This window comes from Coturnix japonica, chromosome 4 (assembly GCF_054131305.1).
Source record: "Coturnix japonica strain WE chromosome 4, WE-NBRP24, whole genome shotgun sequence".
Lineage (NCBI taxonomy): Eukaryota > Metazoa > Chordata > Aves > Galliformes > Phasianidae > Coturnix > Coturnix japonica.
Window position 1 is genome coordinate 57,159,624 of NC_140666.1, and position 14,719 is coordinate 57,174,342.

At 35.9% G+C, this 14,719-nt stretch overlaps 1 protein-coding gene across 9 annotated transcripts in view; it reads left to right on the top strand.

Annotated features, from left to right (window-relative positions):
• Window positions 1–14,719, top strand: part of PRDM5 (PR/SET domain 5) — an 81,705-nt gene that overhangs the window by 54,088 nt on the left and 12,898 nt on the right. For all 9 annotated transcript variants that reach the window (XR_014945897.1, XR_014945898.1, XM_085546925.1 and 6 more), the window contains one exon: window positions 11,050–11,135. Coding sequence is in view for 7 of the 9 variants with exons in the window: in XM_085546925.1 (XP_085403051.1) it covers window positions 11,050–11,135 (86 nt within the window). In the remaining 2 variants the exon portion in view is untranslated. The remainder of the gene's footprint in view (window positions 1–11,049; window positions 11,136–14,719) is intronic.

The window sequence follows — 14,719 nt, forward strand, 5'->3', positions numbered from 1 at the left end:
GGATTTCTAGGACCATGACTGCCTCAATTTCAATTGTCTGCTATTTTTTTTTAATTAATATTATTATTAATTTAGGATTACTTTGTTACTTTATTTATGGCTATTCCTTGGCACCTTGTGAGGAAAATATTAGCCTTTAATTTTCTTGTTTTTACATACTAAACTTCCATGGAAATTAGAATTTATATATATATATTTTGTTTTATTTTCTTTCTTCCTTTATTTGTCCTATTCTGAAACCTTAGATTTGGTTTCTGTGTACTGTGCATGTTACACATCAGTTTGCACTGTAGAGAGGCTCTAATTTTTCAAGCCAATATTGCAGATAGATCTTGGGAAAGGGTTTTATGGATGTCCAAGTGAAAATGCTTTTCACACATGTTCTCCTACCAGTTGAATTTAATGTTTCATTGTTCTCAAGCAGATTTTGCCAAAATTAGGAGTTATGCAAAGGTGAGTTTTATGAAACCACACACCAGAGAACACCAGTCTCGGGGATACAGGCTTGCAACATTTTTAACTGCTATTATACCAGAAGCTGTAAACAATGACATTTTAAACTTACTTGAAGTAGAAAGGCACTGAGGTTTTTTTATTATCTTTGTGGATTAAATACAGTGAGAGACAGCTCACTGCAGAAAAGATAACTTTCAGGTCCCCTATTTAAAATACTGTTAGTATTTAGTCAGGGAAGAGGTGGTCTGTGAGCACCTAGGCAATACCAGTGTTCATAAATCCATGGGTCCCAATGGGGTGCATTCACGGATGCTGAGGGAGCTGGCAGAGGTGATTGCTGAACCGCTCTCTATCATCTCTGAGAGGTCTTGGAGAATGAGGGAGGTGCCTGAAGGCTGGAGGATCACCAATGTTACTCCAGTCTTTAAAAAGGGCAAGAAGGAATATCCAGATAATTACAGGCCAGTCAGCCTCACCTCTGTCCCTGGAAAGGTGATAGAACAGCTTGTGCTGGATGCCATCTCCAGACAATTGGAAGAAAAGGAGGTTATCAGGAGTACTCAGAATGAGTTCAACAAGGGGAGGTCATGCTCAACCAACCTGGTAGTCTTCTATGATATAGTCACTGGCTGGGTGGATGGGGGGAGAGCAGTGGAAGTAGTCTACCTTTATTTTAGCAAGGCATTTGATGCTGTCTTCCATGACATCCTTATAACAAAGCTGAGGAAGTGTGGGATAGATGAGTGGATAGTGAGGTGGGTTGAGAACTGGCTGACTGGCAGAGCTCAGAGGGTCATCATTGTTGTTGCAGAGTCTGGTTGGAAGCCTGTAACTAGTGGTGTTTCCCAGGGGTTGGTGCTTGGTTTGGTCTAGTTCAACGTCTTCATCAGTGACCTTGACGAGGGGATAGTGGCTACCCTCAGCAAGTTTGCAGATGATACGAAGTTGGGAGGACTGGCTGACTCACCTGCCATTCAGCAAGACCTGGACAGGCTGGAGAGCTGGGCAGTAAGAAACCAGATGAAGTTTAACAAAAGCAAGTGTAGAGTCTTGCACCTAGGGAGGAATGATTGCATGCACCAGTACAGGCTGGGGGATGACCTGCTGGAGAGGAGCTCTGCAAAGAGGGACCTGGGTGTCCTGGTGGACAACAGGTTGGCCATGAGCCAGCAGTGTGTCCTCGTGGCCAAAAAGGCCAATGGCATTCTGGGGTGCATTAAAAAGAGCATGGCCAGCAGGTAGAGGGAGGTGATCCTCCCCCTCTGCTCTCCCCTGGTAAGGCCTCATTTGGAGTACTGTGTCCAGTTCTGGGCTCCCCAGTGCAAAAAAGGGTCTCTTGGAAAGAGTCCAGGGGAGGGCCACAAAGATGGTGAAGGACCTGGACATCTCCCCTATGAAGAAAAGCTAAGTGAACTGGGTCTGTTTAGCCTTGAGAAAAGAAGAGTGAGAGAGGACCTGATCCAGGTCTATAAATATCTGAGGTGTGGGGGACAAAGGGGCGAGGCCAGGCTCTTTTCAGCAGTGTGTGGATACAGGACAAGGGAAAATGTCCAGAAACTGGAGCATAGGAAGTTCTGCGTGAATGTGCTCAAGAACATTATGGTGAGGGTGACGGAGCACTGGAACAGGCTGCCCAGGGGCATTGTGGAGTCTCCTTTTCTGGAGATATTCAAAACTTGCCCGGATTGGGTGCCTACCTGTGCGACCTGGTGTGGGGAACCTGCTTTGGCAGGGGGGTTGGACTCGATCACTGGCAGTCCCTTCTAATCCCTATGATTTGGTGATAGTTGGTAAGGGAAATTAATATTATCTGGAAACAGTACAAAGAAAGTACTCATTTGAAGGCTTTTATCAATAAAGTTCACAGTATTCTGAAAATCCTTGACAACTTGTCAGGCTTTTTCTGATATGTCTTCAGTTCACCAGAGAAGTATTACAAGCTTGTTACATTCAGTGGTGTATCTGGTTTTGAAATGTCGCTGTGTTGAGTACTTCATGCTCTTGGTATCTGCTAAATTTTTTGGTTTTAAATTAATCAGTTTGAAACTGTGGACTCCTTTTTTTTTCAGCCAGACTTCAAAGTATCGCATTTTGTTCTGAATTAGGAATGAAACAGTCAGCCACTGTCCATTTGTAAGAGATTATTTGTCTTTGTGAATAAGCCTTCAGCTGGGGATAAGTTCTCAGTGCAGCTGAGCAGTACATCATAAATGTAAAGACTGCAAAGAGCTTCACGTCTTAGAGATTAGTTTTGAGGTCCTAGTGCAGATATTTGTATTATCGCATTTGCTGTGCATGTGGTCAGCTAGACTTTATTAGCTACTTTATATAAGAGGCTTTGTTCTGTGTTTACCAAATAAACCTAGGCAGAAGTCTTTTTAAAAGAGCTGTGTATCATGTTTTGTTTTATTTTATTTTTGTAGCGCTGCTCAAGCCAAGATTCTCGGGAATCCTGCTCATTCTGCTTTGGACTTGTACTTTTGTCATATTTAATAATCTATGTACAAAAAGACAAGCTTTTTATTCAATACACAGCACGTGTTCTTAAATACTGTTACTCATAGATGGATGCATGCTTCTTCAATAAGCAATTTTCTTCCCTCTTTTATCTTGGAATAAGACTCTGTAAATGAGCCCTAACAGTACTTGGCCTTTTGCAGAAACTGAGATGGTCTGGGGTGAGTGAACATGTCTGCATGTGCATGTGTAGAGGGAAGTGGTTGATGTTTGCATCTGAACCTAGCATTTTGCTCTGTAATTCATCATCTGGGTTTCTAGCTTTGGAATGACAGAGACAGCTCTCTGTAGGTCAGCTGAAACACTATAGCACGTTCTCCCTCTGCTGTATCCTGTTGGTTTATGGCTTCTTAGGGTCAGAGGGAGATAGGGTTAATTCAGCAAAAGAATCCTCTGACTGTGATGTAAATTCTTTGGCTTGTTCGTAAGTTGGAGAAAAAATTCAATGGACTACTCCTTGAACTAGAAGGCTATGGGCTGGGAGGTTAATTACGTGCTTAAAGTTTCAAGCAGCTTTCAGTGCTAAAAGTTACTGGCTGTGGTTTGTGCAGTTTTGCAGTTGCCTTACACGTAGGTATTAAGATCTGTTAATTGCTGTCTTACATGTGTGTCTCTGTGTGCATGTGTATGTACTTGTGTGTGTGTCTGTGCTGTTTGTATACATGCATTTTATCTGCCTGATACCAGTACTGATTCTTGCCTCATTAGTTATATCCTAATCGCTTCCGTCTTTGGGATGTAGTACGTCAAGTTGAGGAACAACAAAAGTTGTGGTGAAGTAGCTAATATTTGAAGGTTCATTTATTTTCTATCAAAGATAACAACTAAGTCTATTTAAATTGTAACTGTCTTTTCCATTATATATTTTTCCTATTTCATTACATGGGGACTCGTGAGGGATAACTGATGATCATACATGTATTTCAGAAAATGTTTGAGCATCATCGAGCCCATTGAAACGTTCTATCATAATTGTCACTTATACCTTCAGATTCTTATTTGTTCTTGGGATATCTCTTGCTTTGCATTTACAGCTTGATACAATAGTCCTATTTTTACCCTTGTAGTCACGCTTCTGCAATTTGATTAACTAGGCATGTGATTATATTTCAAATCATGTTTAATGATACAACTGCATAAACCTCTAGGTCCAAATTTTACACTCGTGTCAGAATTCCTGAGTAACCAAACCAAATGTAAATTATAGAATTAAAATAAACATGTTTGCTTATTAACAGTAATTCAGCCATCTCTGAAAACAAAAGACTTCAAAATGCTTGAGGAAAATAGAATCCAAGCACACAGTGACTACTGCTTGCTATTGCATAAAGTGTGTCTCCAAAATTTTAATAGATAAACAAGCAACTAATTTATACATAAGAAAAGATGTACAGCTAAGATCATCATTATAGCAAACTGTCAGGCAAATTGTCATTAAGTTATATATGATTTCTCACATGAAATAATAAAAAGATAGAAGAGGATTGAAGGAACTTTTTCTCATATCTGAGTCAAGTGTTTGAAAAAATACATCTGTATCCAGTCAGCAAACAGTTTGCAAATGTCTGCAAATAGGTTGTTTCTATTCAGTAACTTATAGATGATCTCTCTTTTATCTACTGAATTTAATAAGAAGCTTGCAGAAGGCCTCAAAGGTGAGGATTCTGCATTTCTAAGCCTTTCAGTTTATACATCATTGTCGTATTTATCTTCAGACAACAGTTAAATCTTTAAAAGTACCTGTGAAGTTTCATGCAGATGTCAGCTTATTCTTGTCTTCATGAACGAAGAAATGTTCTAATAAAAGATAGATTATTTGAATGGTAGTGACATCTTTAGATCAAATGAATTATACCACCTGATATACTTGAAAAGATTTTGTTGACCTGAAGTCATAGATGTTAATGCTCCATTCACAGTGAAACCAAATTGCTTACATCTGCTGACAGATGCAAATAATCAGACTGCTTTATTATTTAAAGTAATGGCATAGGGTTTTTTTTTTGTGATTAAGAATCCTTATACCACTAAGAGTGGTAAGAGTGTAAGTAATTAATATTGGTAGTTCATGTCTCATTCCCTCTCTGCAGGTAACATAGGCATATTTAGGAGCAAGAATAATAACCTTATATTTGATAAATCTTAATGATTTATTTAGTTACAAACAGCTAATACCACAATTATATACTAATAATGATAAGCTAGATAGGACAAATATTAAGCTATAGTTAGGCCTATAGTCAAGTTTGAATTCTCTGAGTAAATCCTGAACTTCATACCAAACAAGCTTTCTCAGCTGTGAAAGTATTGCTGCTCTGCCTCAAAGAAAAAAAGTACTTCCAAGAAAGAGTATGAAAAAACAAATATGTTAAAGCAATCTGGTTTTATTTTAGAAGAGCATTAAATTTGTGTATGGTTGTTTCTTTTTTCCTTATTAAATGTGGCATTGCTAGTGACTGGAAAATGTATTTGATTGAATCACATAAAAGAAATTCTAATTTTCCCTTGTGCCTACAAAATACACAAGTACTGGAGCCTGGTTAGAAAGCATTCAGAAGTACATAGATTTAATGTTATTAATTAATGTCTTAGAGAAGAAAAACTATTACAGAAATATTTCACTTCTTGTCTCTAGAGTCTGCAAAGTTTGCATGTTTGTTAAATGTGAAGAAATTTCTCTTATCCCATACCTGAGTACTGTTTTTCTGCTTCTCTCAAGGAATAATAGCAGCCTGCAAAGAACTATTCAGACCAAAGAATCCTGTCCCTTTCTTTATCTGACTGAGTGTAGAATTACAGGTGTTTTGGTGTTTCTGGGTCTTGTCTCAGCTGATGTCTGCAAGTATTTTATCTTTCAGATCATGAAGTTATTTAGTTCTTGGCATGTGAAAGCTACTCCTGTGTGGGTACTTTTGTACTTCTCTAGTGCTTATTTTGAATGTTAAGTTTAATGGCTGAAAATCAAGCAGCCCAGAATTTTGTATTAGCCAGATCACTGTTTGCATTGACTAGTCCAGGTTAACTGTGAGGCTTGTAAATAGCAGCTAGCTGCTGCAGTTGGCCCTGCTGCTTGGTTACTTGGTTATTTTCCATTCCTACAGCTCGTGGTTAGAACTGTAAAAATTCCTTAAGAGAGCTTAAGCATTAAAAGACCGACCGTAACATTTAAGACTATTCAACACTTTCAAAAATACTTTTCTATATCTAGAAAACAGCCACCTCTACACAAAGAGGAGATTTATTATTTAGAGAAAGTGTTTATCTTCTCAAAAGCCATTTGACATGCCATACAGCACGAAGGTGATTTAATTTACTGAATATTTTCTTGAAGTGTAAGTATTTAATATCCACTCAATAACAATTTTTCTGGCATTTTCTATTTTAACTTTTGTCAAAGTCACTTTGTTTCTCGAGTTCATATTTAGCTTAATCTTAGTTCTTAATGACATTAATTTCATTTGAAAGAAATTAAGTTCTGTGCATTTTAGGTTTGTATCTCCATGTGTATAAAGTGCAATAACTGAACCTTTGTATGGTTAAGGACACAACCTTCCCTATTTATTTGATGGAAATTTCATATACAGAGAAACGGCAGCTAAGGGTAGATATGTGAAGTTGTCAAGTGCTTTGTATGAACAGATAATTTTCTTAAGCATATGTCACAGATTATAATTTTGTTGTATCTGTTAACCTTTTGCCCATCCTTACTTGCTGTTGAATGCTGTCATCACTACAGATTATCTCTGACTAAAAAAGCCCTTTTACAGTTCTCTGTCTGGGCTGCCCTGTTGGTCACCTGGTATGAGGTGTTGCATGTGTGATCCAGATGGCCCCTTTGCCTCCGAATTCTTCCCCAAGTGAACTGTTTTTTTCTACAAAAGTTGGGTGATGGTGGATTCTCCCTTTTCCCCCTCTCACCTACCCTAGTCTTAAGTTAGGTGTTTAATTGGGGTTATATTTTAGCCTGGAATATTGACATTTTAAAATGATAAATGCAGATTTTTATTTTTATAAATCTTTTAGCCCTTACAATTCAACATCTGAAAAGGAACAATGTTTAGAAGATAAAAAAAACAAAACAACTTGATAGATTGATTCCAAAACACAGTGTAATAGCTCATGGAATGTGTACTTTTGCATGCTGTTGACCATCATTTTTATGCCTTGCTCTCTTTTTTTTTTTTTTTAATTTAATTTAATTTTTTTTTTTTTTTGTCTTCAGGCTATTTTTTAAAGTTTTCAGATTAGGCCTGTTTCTCTGTTAAATGTTTGTCAGTTACTACAGCCTTGTCTCATTTGATATAAATGTGTTCATCACCTCTATGGTGTGATCTATCTTAGTTGAGGTCATTGTTCCTACCTGGTTTATAATTTCCAGTTTGGAAATAGCAGCATATTGGACTCATTTGATCTATTATGTCTTCAAGTCTTTATTAAATGTATTGCTTCGGCCTCTGAAATTAGTGTTTGGTTTTGTTTCTTAATTGCTTCACTTGCTGAGGTATCTGAGTTTGGAAAATCTAAGTTTTCAACTAATTCAAAGTATTGCCTCATAGCACCTTTGATTGCAAGCATCTCATAGAAAACTGTCTCAAGGTGAACTGGAATGGAAGATCCTGCTCTTTAACTTCTTATGCCATATTGAAGTTCAGTAGATATTATGATTCCAAGCTAGAGATGTACACGCTTCAGGGGAAAAAAATAAATTAAAAATAGCAATTCTATCATGGCATATTTTCAAATCAAAATCCCATATGGTTTTCCATTGTGGAATTGTTTTTCATAATCCATGTATTAGGGTTAAATTTATTTTTATTATGTTAAAAGCTTTGTTTTTATTCATACAAAATCTGGAAGTAGAATGTCTAGACTTTGAATTATATTAAATCCACAGCAGTGTATGTAAGGATTATTTATTTGGGGTTATTTGTACAGAAGTGCCCTTAATGTGTTGAGCCATTTGTTCTTGGGTAGCAGGAATGTGACAGTCAGCTGTAACTTGACTGTAGTCAAAGCATTTATTACTTCCATCTTACTTGAATGCTTTGCTATTTTGATATAAGTTGTTTGCAGTTATTGTTACATTTACAACATTACTTCCAGGCATGTTGACTGAACAAGCTGTATTTAATATGCCTAGTGGATTTTGATACTGTAATATAATAGAAAACCTGTTTAAATGCAGATCGTATTCTCAATTGCAGTTTAATGGCAGAGTTGTGAACAACAGCGTAGAAGGTGGACCTTCACGTATTTTCCAAATGTGAACTTTCAAGATTAGTTCATGGTAATATACTCAAATGTTGAAGATTTTTTTCTGCATTTTATCAATATATTTAATAACTAAAATTTAAAACAAAACCCAAACCAAATTCTCACTTGGTGAAATAACACTCCTTTTGAAAACCTACTTTCGTATCCAGAATAGGGCCACAAAAATGATTCAAAGGATGGAACACCTCTCCTAGGAGGACAGGCTGACAGAGCTGGAGCTTTTCAGCCTGGAGAGGAGAAGGTCCAGGGGAGACCTGCGAGTGGCCTTTTAGTAGTTAAAAGGGAGCTTTAAGAAGGAATGGGACAGACTCTTTAGCAGGGCCTGTTGTGATAATACAAGGGGAATGGTTTCCAACTGAAATGGGAGATTTAGACTGAATATAAGGAAGATGTTTTTTACAGTAAGGATAGTGAGGCGCTGGAACAGGTTGCCCAGAGGAAAATTTGACTGTTGCATGCACTGATTTATCTTAAGTGACCCAGCTTTCACCTTGTAAAATCCCAAAAACTATGAGGTAAAACATAAGTTATACATATAAAAGGTGCAAGTACACAAAGGAAACAGTTGATTATGCTGTAAGTACAGAAGCACATATGTATATATATTGGGTGTTGAACTTACAGGCTACAAACTGTAATTTAAATGAAGTAAAATAAGAGCAACAGTAAATTTGTTTGGGATTATCTTTTAAGTTATTCTAACAATTATTAATGACACAAATGTGTAAGAAGTTATTTGTGTAATTTAGAAAAACGGTGTCACCAAATGTCAAGTCAGAGCTCATAGTCTTTTTTATGTGGTAAACCTAATTTCTTGAACAGTAGAGGTTTTTGAAAACTTAAAGTACGTAATAGCTGCTTGAAGTTGGTCTTTTTCAGGTGTAACAAGTTGATATGAAGTCATGCTGGTGCCCTCTACTGGCATCTCCTGAAAGCTCTTATGGCCTTACTAAATCAGATATGATCTCCATGGTTAGTTTCTGAAGGATGCTGTTTATTGAGTTAGAGACGAGCTCAAAATCATCTCTTGAATGTAAAATGGTTTATATTTAAAGCAGTTTGGGGACAGACAGAGTGAGAGAAGAGAGGTACAACTCCTACCTGTGACTCCTCATGTACTTAACAAATCGCTGAAAGCTTTAACTTCTACATCCAAAAGCTCTAGAACATAAAAATGTCTGCTGAATTAAATATTGGAACACTGACAACTGTTGGACAGTTTGAAAGACAGAGGCATGGATTAAAGTCAAGGGTCATGAGAAAGAGTCATATTTCAAACTACTCAATGATGTAATTTTGCTTATGGAAAGAGATAAAGAGAAAAAATATTTGTTTCACAATTGTCTCACTACAAAGATTTGCTGCTGTCATTGAGAGTTGTCTGAACAGTAACAGAAGAGAAAGTAACAAAATTCTACAAAAGAGATTTTGTATCTCCTTAAATAATCATTTAATCTCAACTGTCCTCAAATCTCTGCATACCCTGAGGCTATATGGAATTTTTTAAGTACACTGTTGACTATCGATCAGCTTTACTATGTTTACAGCTGGGTCTTCTGAAGAGCTGTTTCTGTAAGGTATCTTTATTATATACTTCTTGCGATCCTTTTACATCTTGTTCAGAGGAAAGAATGCATCTTTTATTTTCCCTTTCAATAGCCAAGGAGGAACACCTAATGTGGGGAAAAGATGAGGAAAGGGATGAAGGTTCACTCCTCAAGGGAAGATTGATATCAGTGCTAGAAGGGACTTCTGAAATTAAATTGTAAACTCTCTTACTGCCATTCTCTTTTCACTGGATAATCAATGAAAGATGTCTGAGGTTTTAACGTTGTGATTGAGTGTTAATAATTGTTCATCAGGCATTTGAACTATGTTAATTTTCTCTATGTATTTGAAAGTTACTTCTTGAGTAGAACTCTTTCCATTGGCTTAGTAGAACAAGCTTTACTTCACCCATATTTTCACATAAAGGTTTATTGCATCTTCAGCATGATGACTGTGTAGAGCAGATTCAAATGTGTTAGTAAAACAAATTATTGTATCTTGATATGCCGAGCTGAGTTTTTAGAAACAACCTTATGGGAAAGAGGAGGTGATAGAGTGAGATTCCATTACGCAGGCTAAAGAATTCAAAATTAAAAGATCTTTTAGAAGTTATATGTTTCTTACATATTATTGAGCTGTCTTAGAATCTTTCAATTTTGTGATTCTGAATAGCTTTGTATCTGCATTACGCTGAGTTTGCAAAAATCAGCCAAATCATTGCTAGATGACACTGATTTAACAGAGCATTAAACTAAATATCTTTAAGATAAGAGAACTGCAAGGGAGATGCAAAGAACGTTCTGCTTCTGTTTCAGTTACGTATATCAGCAGGAATAATTGCAAAACTTTCATGGAAAAATAGTAACTAGTTTATGGGATAGTTTAGGCGTAGCATTAAAAAAGATTGTATTTCATATTTAGATTAGATTCTACCATCCAAAAAGTGACCTTTTGTGTTGTGTGGTTTGGCTGAAGGCAATAGGGTTTTTTTGGATGTTTTATTGGTTTGTTTGTTTGTTTCTCTCTGCATAATAAGACAAAACTAAGCAATGAAGAGTAATATTTTGAACCAGTCATGCATCTAGCCTAGGTGGACCTTAATTTATAATTTCACAGATACTTATCTTTCTTTTTGTTTGAGTTGTGAAAACAAGGTCAGAAAAAGAAGTGCCTCAGTTTGTCAAATAACTGTGGTACAAGGCCTTCGTGTACTGAGGCCATACTTGTGGATTCTGATGCTCTCCTTATTTTCAGGTGAGCGTCCTTACCAGTGTCCTTACTGTGACAAAGCTTTCAGCAAGAATGATGGACTAAAGATGCATATTCGCACCCACACAAGGGTAAGTGTAGCTTATTTGCTTTGGTGGCTATTTGAGAATTATTTATAATCACATGTGGAGAAAAGTAAATATCTCCTGTTTACACAGAAGTAAGGCTATACTGACCAAGGTATTTCATGCTTACCCAAATGAGAAGCTTTAAATCATTAACTGTTAAATTCTGTCTCCCTTAGTGGCCTTCTGTTTTTCCTGAGTTAATTGTCTTCGGTTTAAGTAATACCAGTATGATTTACTTTTTTCAACTGTTGAATCAATTTAATAATTGCAATGAAATCTCTTCTACTTTTACTGTCTCATATTATTATTTCTTCATAAGGAGAAGTTTTATTACCATATTATGTGAGTGTGGGTGGGAGGAGCAGTAAATAAAACTTCTGTGTCATAATAAAAGCTTAATTTTTTCCTGATTTCTAAATTAGTTTGAGTAAAGAGAAAAAACTAACACCCCAAAAAACAACCCCAAACCAACAAACAAAAAACCAAACCACCTCAAAACCACCAGCATCCTATGCAGAAAAATAGAGGAAAAATAAAAGACTAAGAATAGGCCTTTAAAGCTTGTAGTGGTGCATTTCTCTTGAATGTAATATTTTGCAACAGGTGATATTTTCTTTCTTCAAAATCATGCGAGTGAAGCTAAAGAGCTTTAAAAACATTTTCTTTACTGCTTCAAACTTTTAAATAAACTGAAGAGTGTTTATTTTTTACGGAACTGCAAATCCTGCAGTCTTAGAAAACGAAGTGTTTGAATGGAGGAAAGTTGTGCAGTTTCGTCTTGATAATTCTATATTTTTCTGATTGTTGTATATGCATCAAACTGTTTCAAAAGTTATTTCAAGTGGTGCTGAATGGAGCCCAGAATAGAGTTGCTCTTCAGCTGAGTGTACTTTTGTAGGTTGTTTCTTGCCCTTAGCTATTCTTTGAAATGTAATTATACACATTAGTAGGGAATTTGCTCTTTTATTACTGACTTTTAGTTAGTTACTACTATCTCTTTTTACATAATTTATTGCTTACATGTATTTCCATATGTTGTTACATTTTGCAGAAAAATTAAAAATTAAAGCCTTTGAAATTTACCACCTGGTTCCAAAATGCTCCCATCAAATGGAACCAAAAGGAAAACTGAGAACTTAAATTGATGTGAGAACAGGAGGGAAAAGAAAATAATTTAAACTACTTATCAATGATGGAAGAAAAATTTGACCAATGCTTATTATTTGGGTAATAGGAAAGGGAAGAGTTAGAAAACAGCTTTTAAAGATTGGAGATTTTTTCCTAATGTGTGTAAATGTTATAATCAGAGAAACAGAACTTTTATTTCACTAAGAGGGTTATAAAATCAGATTTTAAATGTATTGAACAATATGCTGTTACAGTATCCCTACAGAAGGAAAGAATGAGTGATTTTGTACAGCTCAGTTCATGCCAAATGTGATTTGAGTGTTTCCATATACTAAGCCTGTAGTGATCATATATATATGATACAGTTTATATTTCAGTTTTTTTTTCATTCTTTTCTTATGTGCAAGTGTGCTAAGCAGATGACTGGAAATCTTTACACTAGATGATTAAAAGTATGCAGGCAAAACCAAAAAATGAAGCACAACGTGACCCTTTGGGATTCTTTTTGCTGTCATGTTGTTCATGTATTACTCCTTTTATGAAGCTTCACAGAGAAGCTCATATACATATAATTAAAATTTTAAATTAATTTATCCAAATCAGGTATACATTAGCTGCAATAGAAGAGATGGTAATTCTCCAGCATTCTTGCCCATTATCCCTTCACTCTAGTTTTGTGGGTGTGATCAAGACTGAGAATGATTAAGATGGTTTATTTTACAAGGCTGGTATCTTTACAAATTTGTATTTAATAAATAAGTCAGATTGCTAGTTTTGAGCATCTCAGATCCTTAACCAAACAGACTGAAGTGAAAATTCTGAGCTCCTCATGCAAGTCCTTTTTGAAGCCAGTACACTCAATCACGTTGTAGCCTCTCTCAGGTGCTTGGAGTGTTTGTGAAGGTGTTCTTCATTATGGAACTCAGAGGCTGCGTCTATGGTAGCAAGTAGTGTTTTGTAGTAGCAGCTGTGTGAAGTAAAACAATTGGACCTGAGGACCTCGTTTATATTGTATGTGTTTCAAGGATCTTGCTGAGGCTTTTGTGTAGTCTTGTCCTTCAGTGCAGCAACAAACCCTGGTATGCGCCTTCTGGTTTAATTATTTTCCAAAAGTCTTGTCTTTTGATCAGAAAAATTGTGAAGTAGCTAAAATGTAATATTATGACATTTAACAATTTAAATTTACATATGTTTTACCAGTGGGATAAAATGCCAAACCTGATCCTGTGAATAAGGGATGGCTGCTGGAAAATTCATTTTAGAAAGTTAAGGTCTGACAGCTGCTAAACTTGGTACAACCTGGGTGGCCACAGGTGTCAGCTCAAACTCTAGAGTAAGCAGGGAGGGTAAGCCAAATTTCCTACCGACGAAATAAGAAAATAGTAACCATCTAATTTTAAAATTTCACCAGAGTGCTGATTTGCTTCTTTAAAAGCAGACAGACATGCCCGATTTGTTTGTTTTCTTCTTAAGAAGTATAACAGCCTAAGAAAACGTAAATGAGGAACTCAGTGAATTTCTTAATAAAGCAAATTTATAAACTATATCCTGTATTGAAAAGATACGCATCCATTCTTTGCTGTACAGTAAAGTTTAGCTTTTCCCTAAGGCTCTATTCAGTACAAGGCACAATCTTACGTAGTTTAAATTTAAACAGGGAGAAAATACTGTTAATGTTGGGAAATTTAATAGTTGATAGGTGCCCAGAATTACTGTTGTGTCAAATAGATATTTTCAGTACTTTTGAAAATGTAGATTTATTACATTGTTTCAGTTAAATGCATGGCATTGATGGAAAACAGGTAGTATAAAAGTCATTCCCAAATGCTTTTTCATCATTTGGCTAGAATATTTCACATTTATACTTTTAATGTGTAACAGATAGATCTGACATCTGTAGTTTGCCTAATAATCTGGTTTCTGATGGTTGAAAGGCTTCTGGCTTTAATCCTCATTGTACGTTTCTGAGCTAATAGTTGAAAAATAGAGAAATTTTAATGTATTCTTAGCTACATTTCCTTTTTTTTTATTCATAGGCTCCTACTATTTAAAAATATATAAATATACTATTATATATAAATATAGTATTAAAAATGTATAAATGCTGAACTATGTTTTAAAAAGTTCAGGGATGTAAGAAATGAACAAATAGGTGATAAGCATATTTTTTGTAATTTTGCCACTAACTTTTCCGCATGTGAAATACATGGCCAGCTTTTTCACACATACACAGACATTAAATGGAACTGGACTGTAGATTGCAATTGATGTTGTGTATTTCTGGATGCACAGATCATAGTATATCCTAAGCTGAAAGTAATCTACAAAGGTTGATCATCAAATCCAATTCCTGGCTCAGTAATGCCATGTATTTCTATAATTTCAAAGTCAGCCCTTGAATTCCTAAATTTCATGATTAATTTTCAGCGGTGGCCGAGAAAATTAGTCTCACAGAGGCT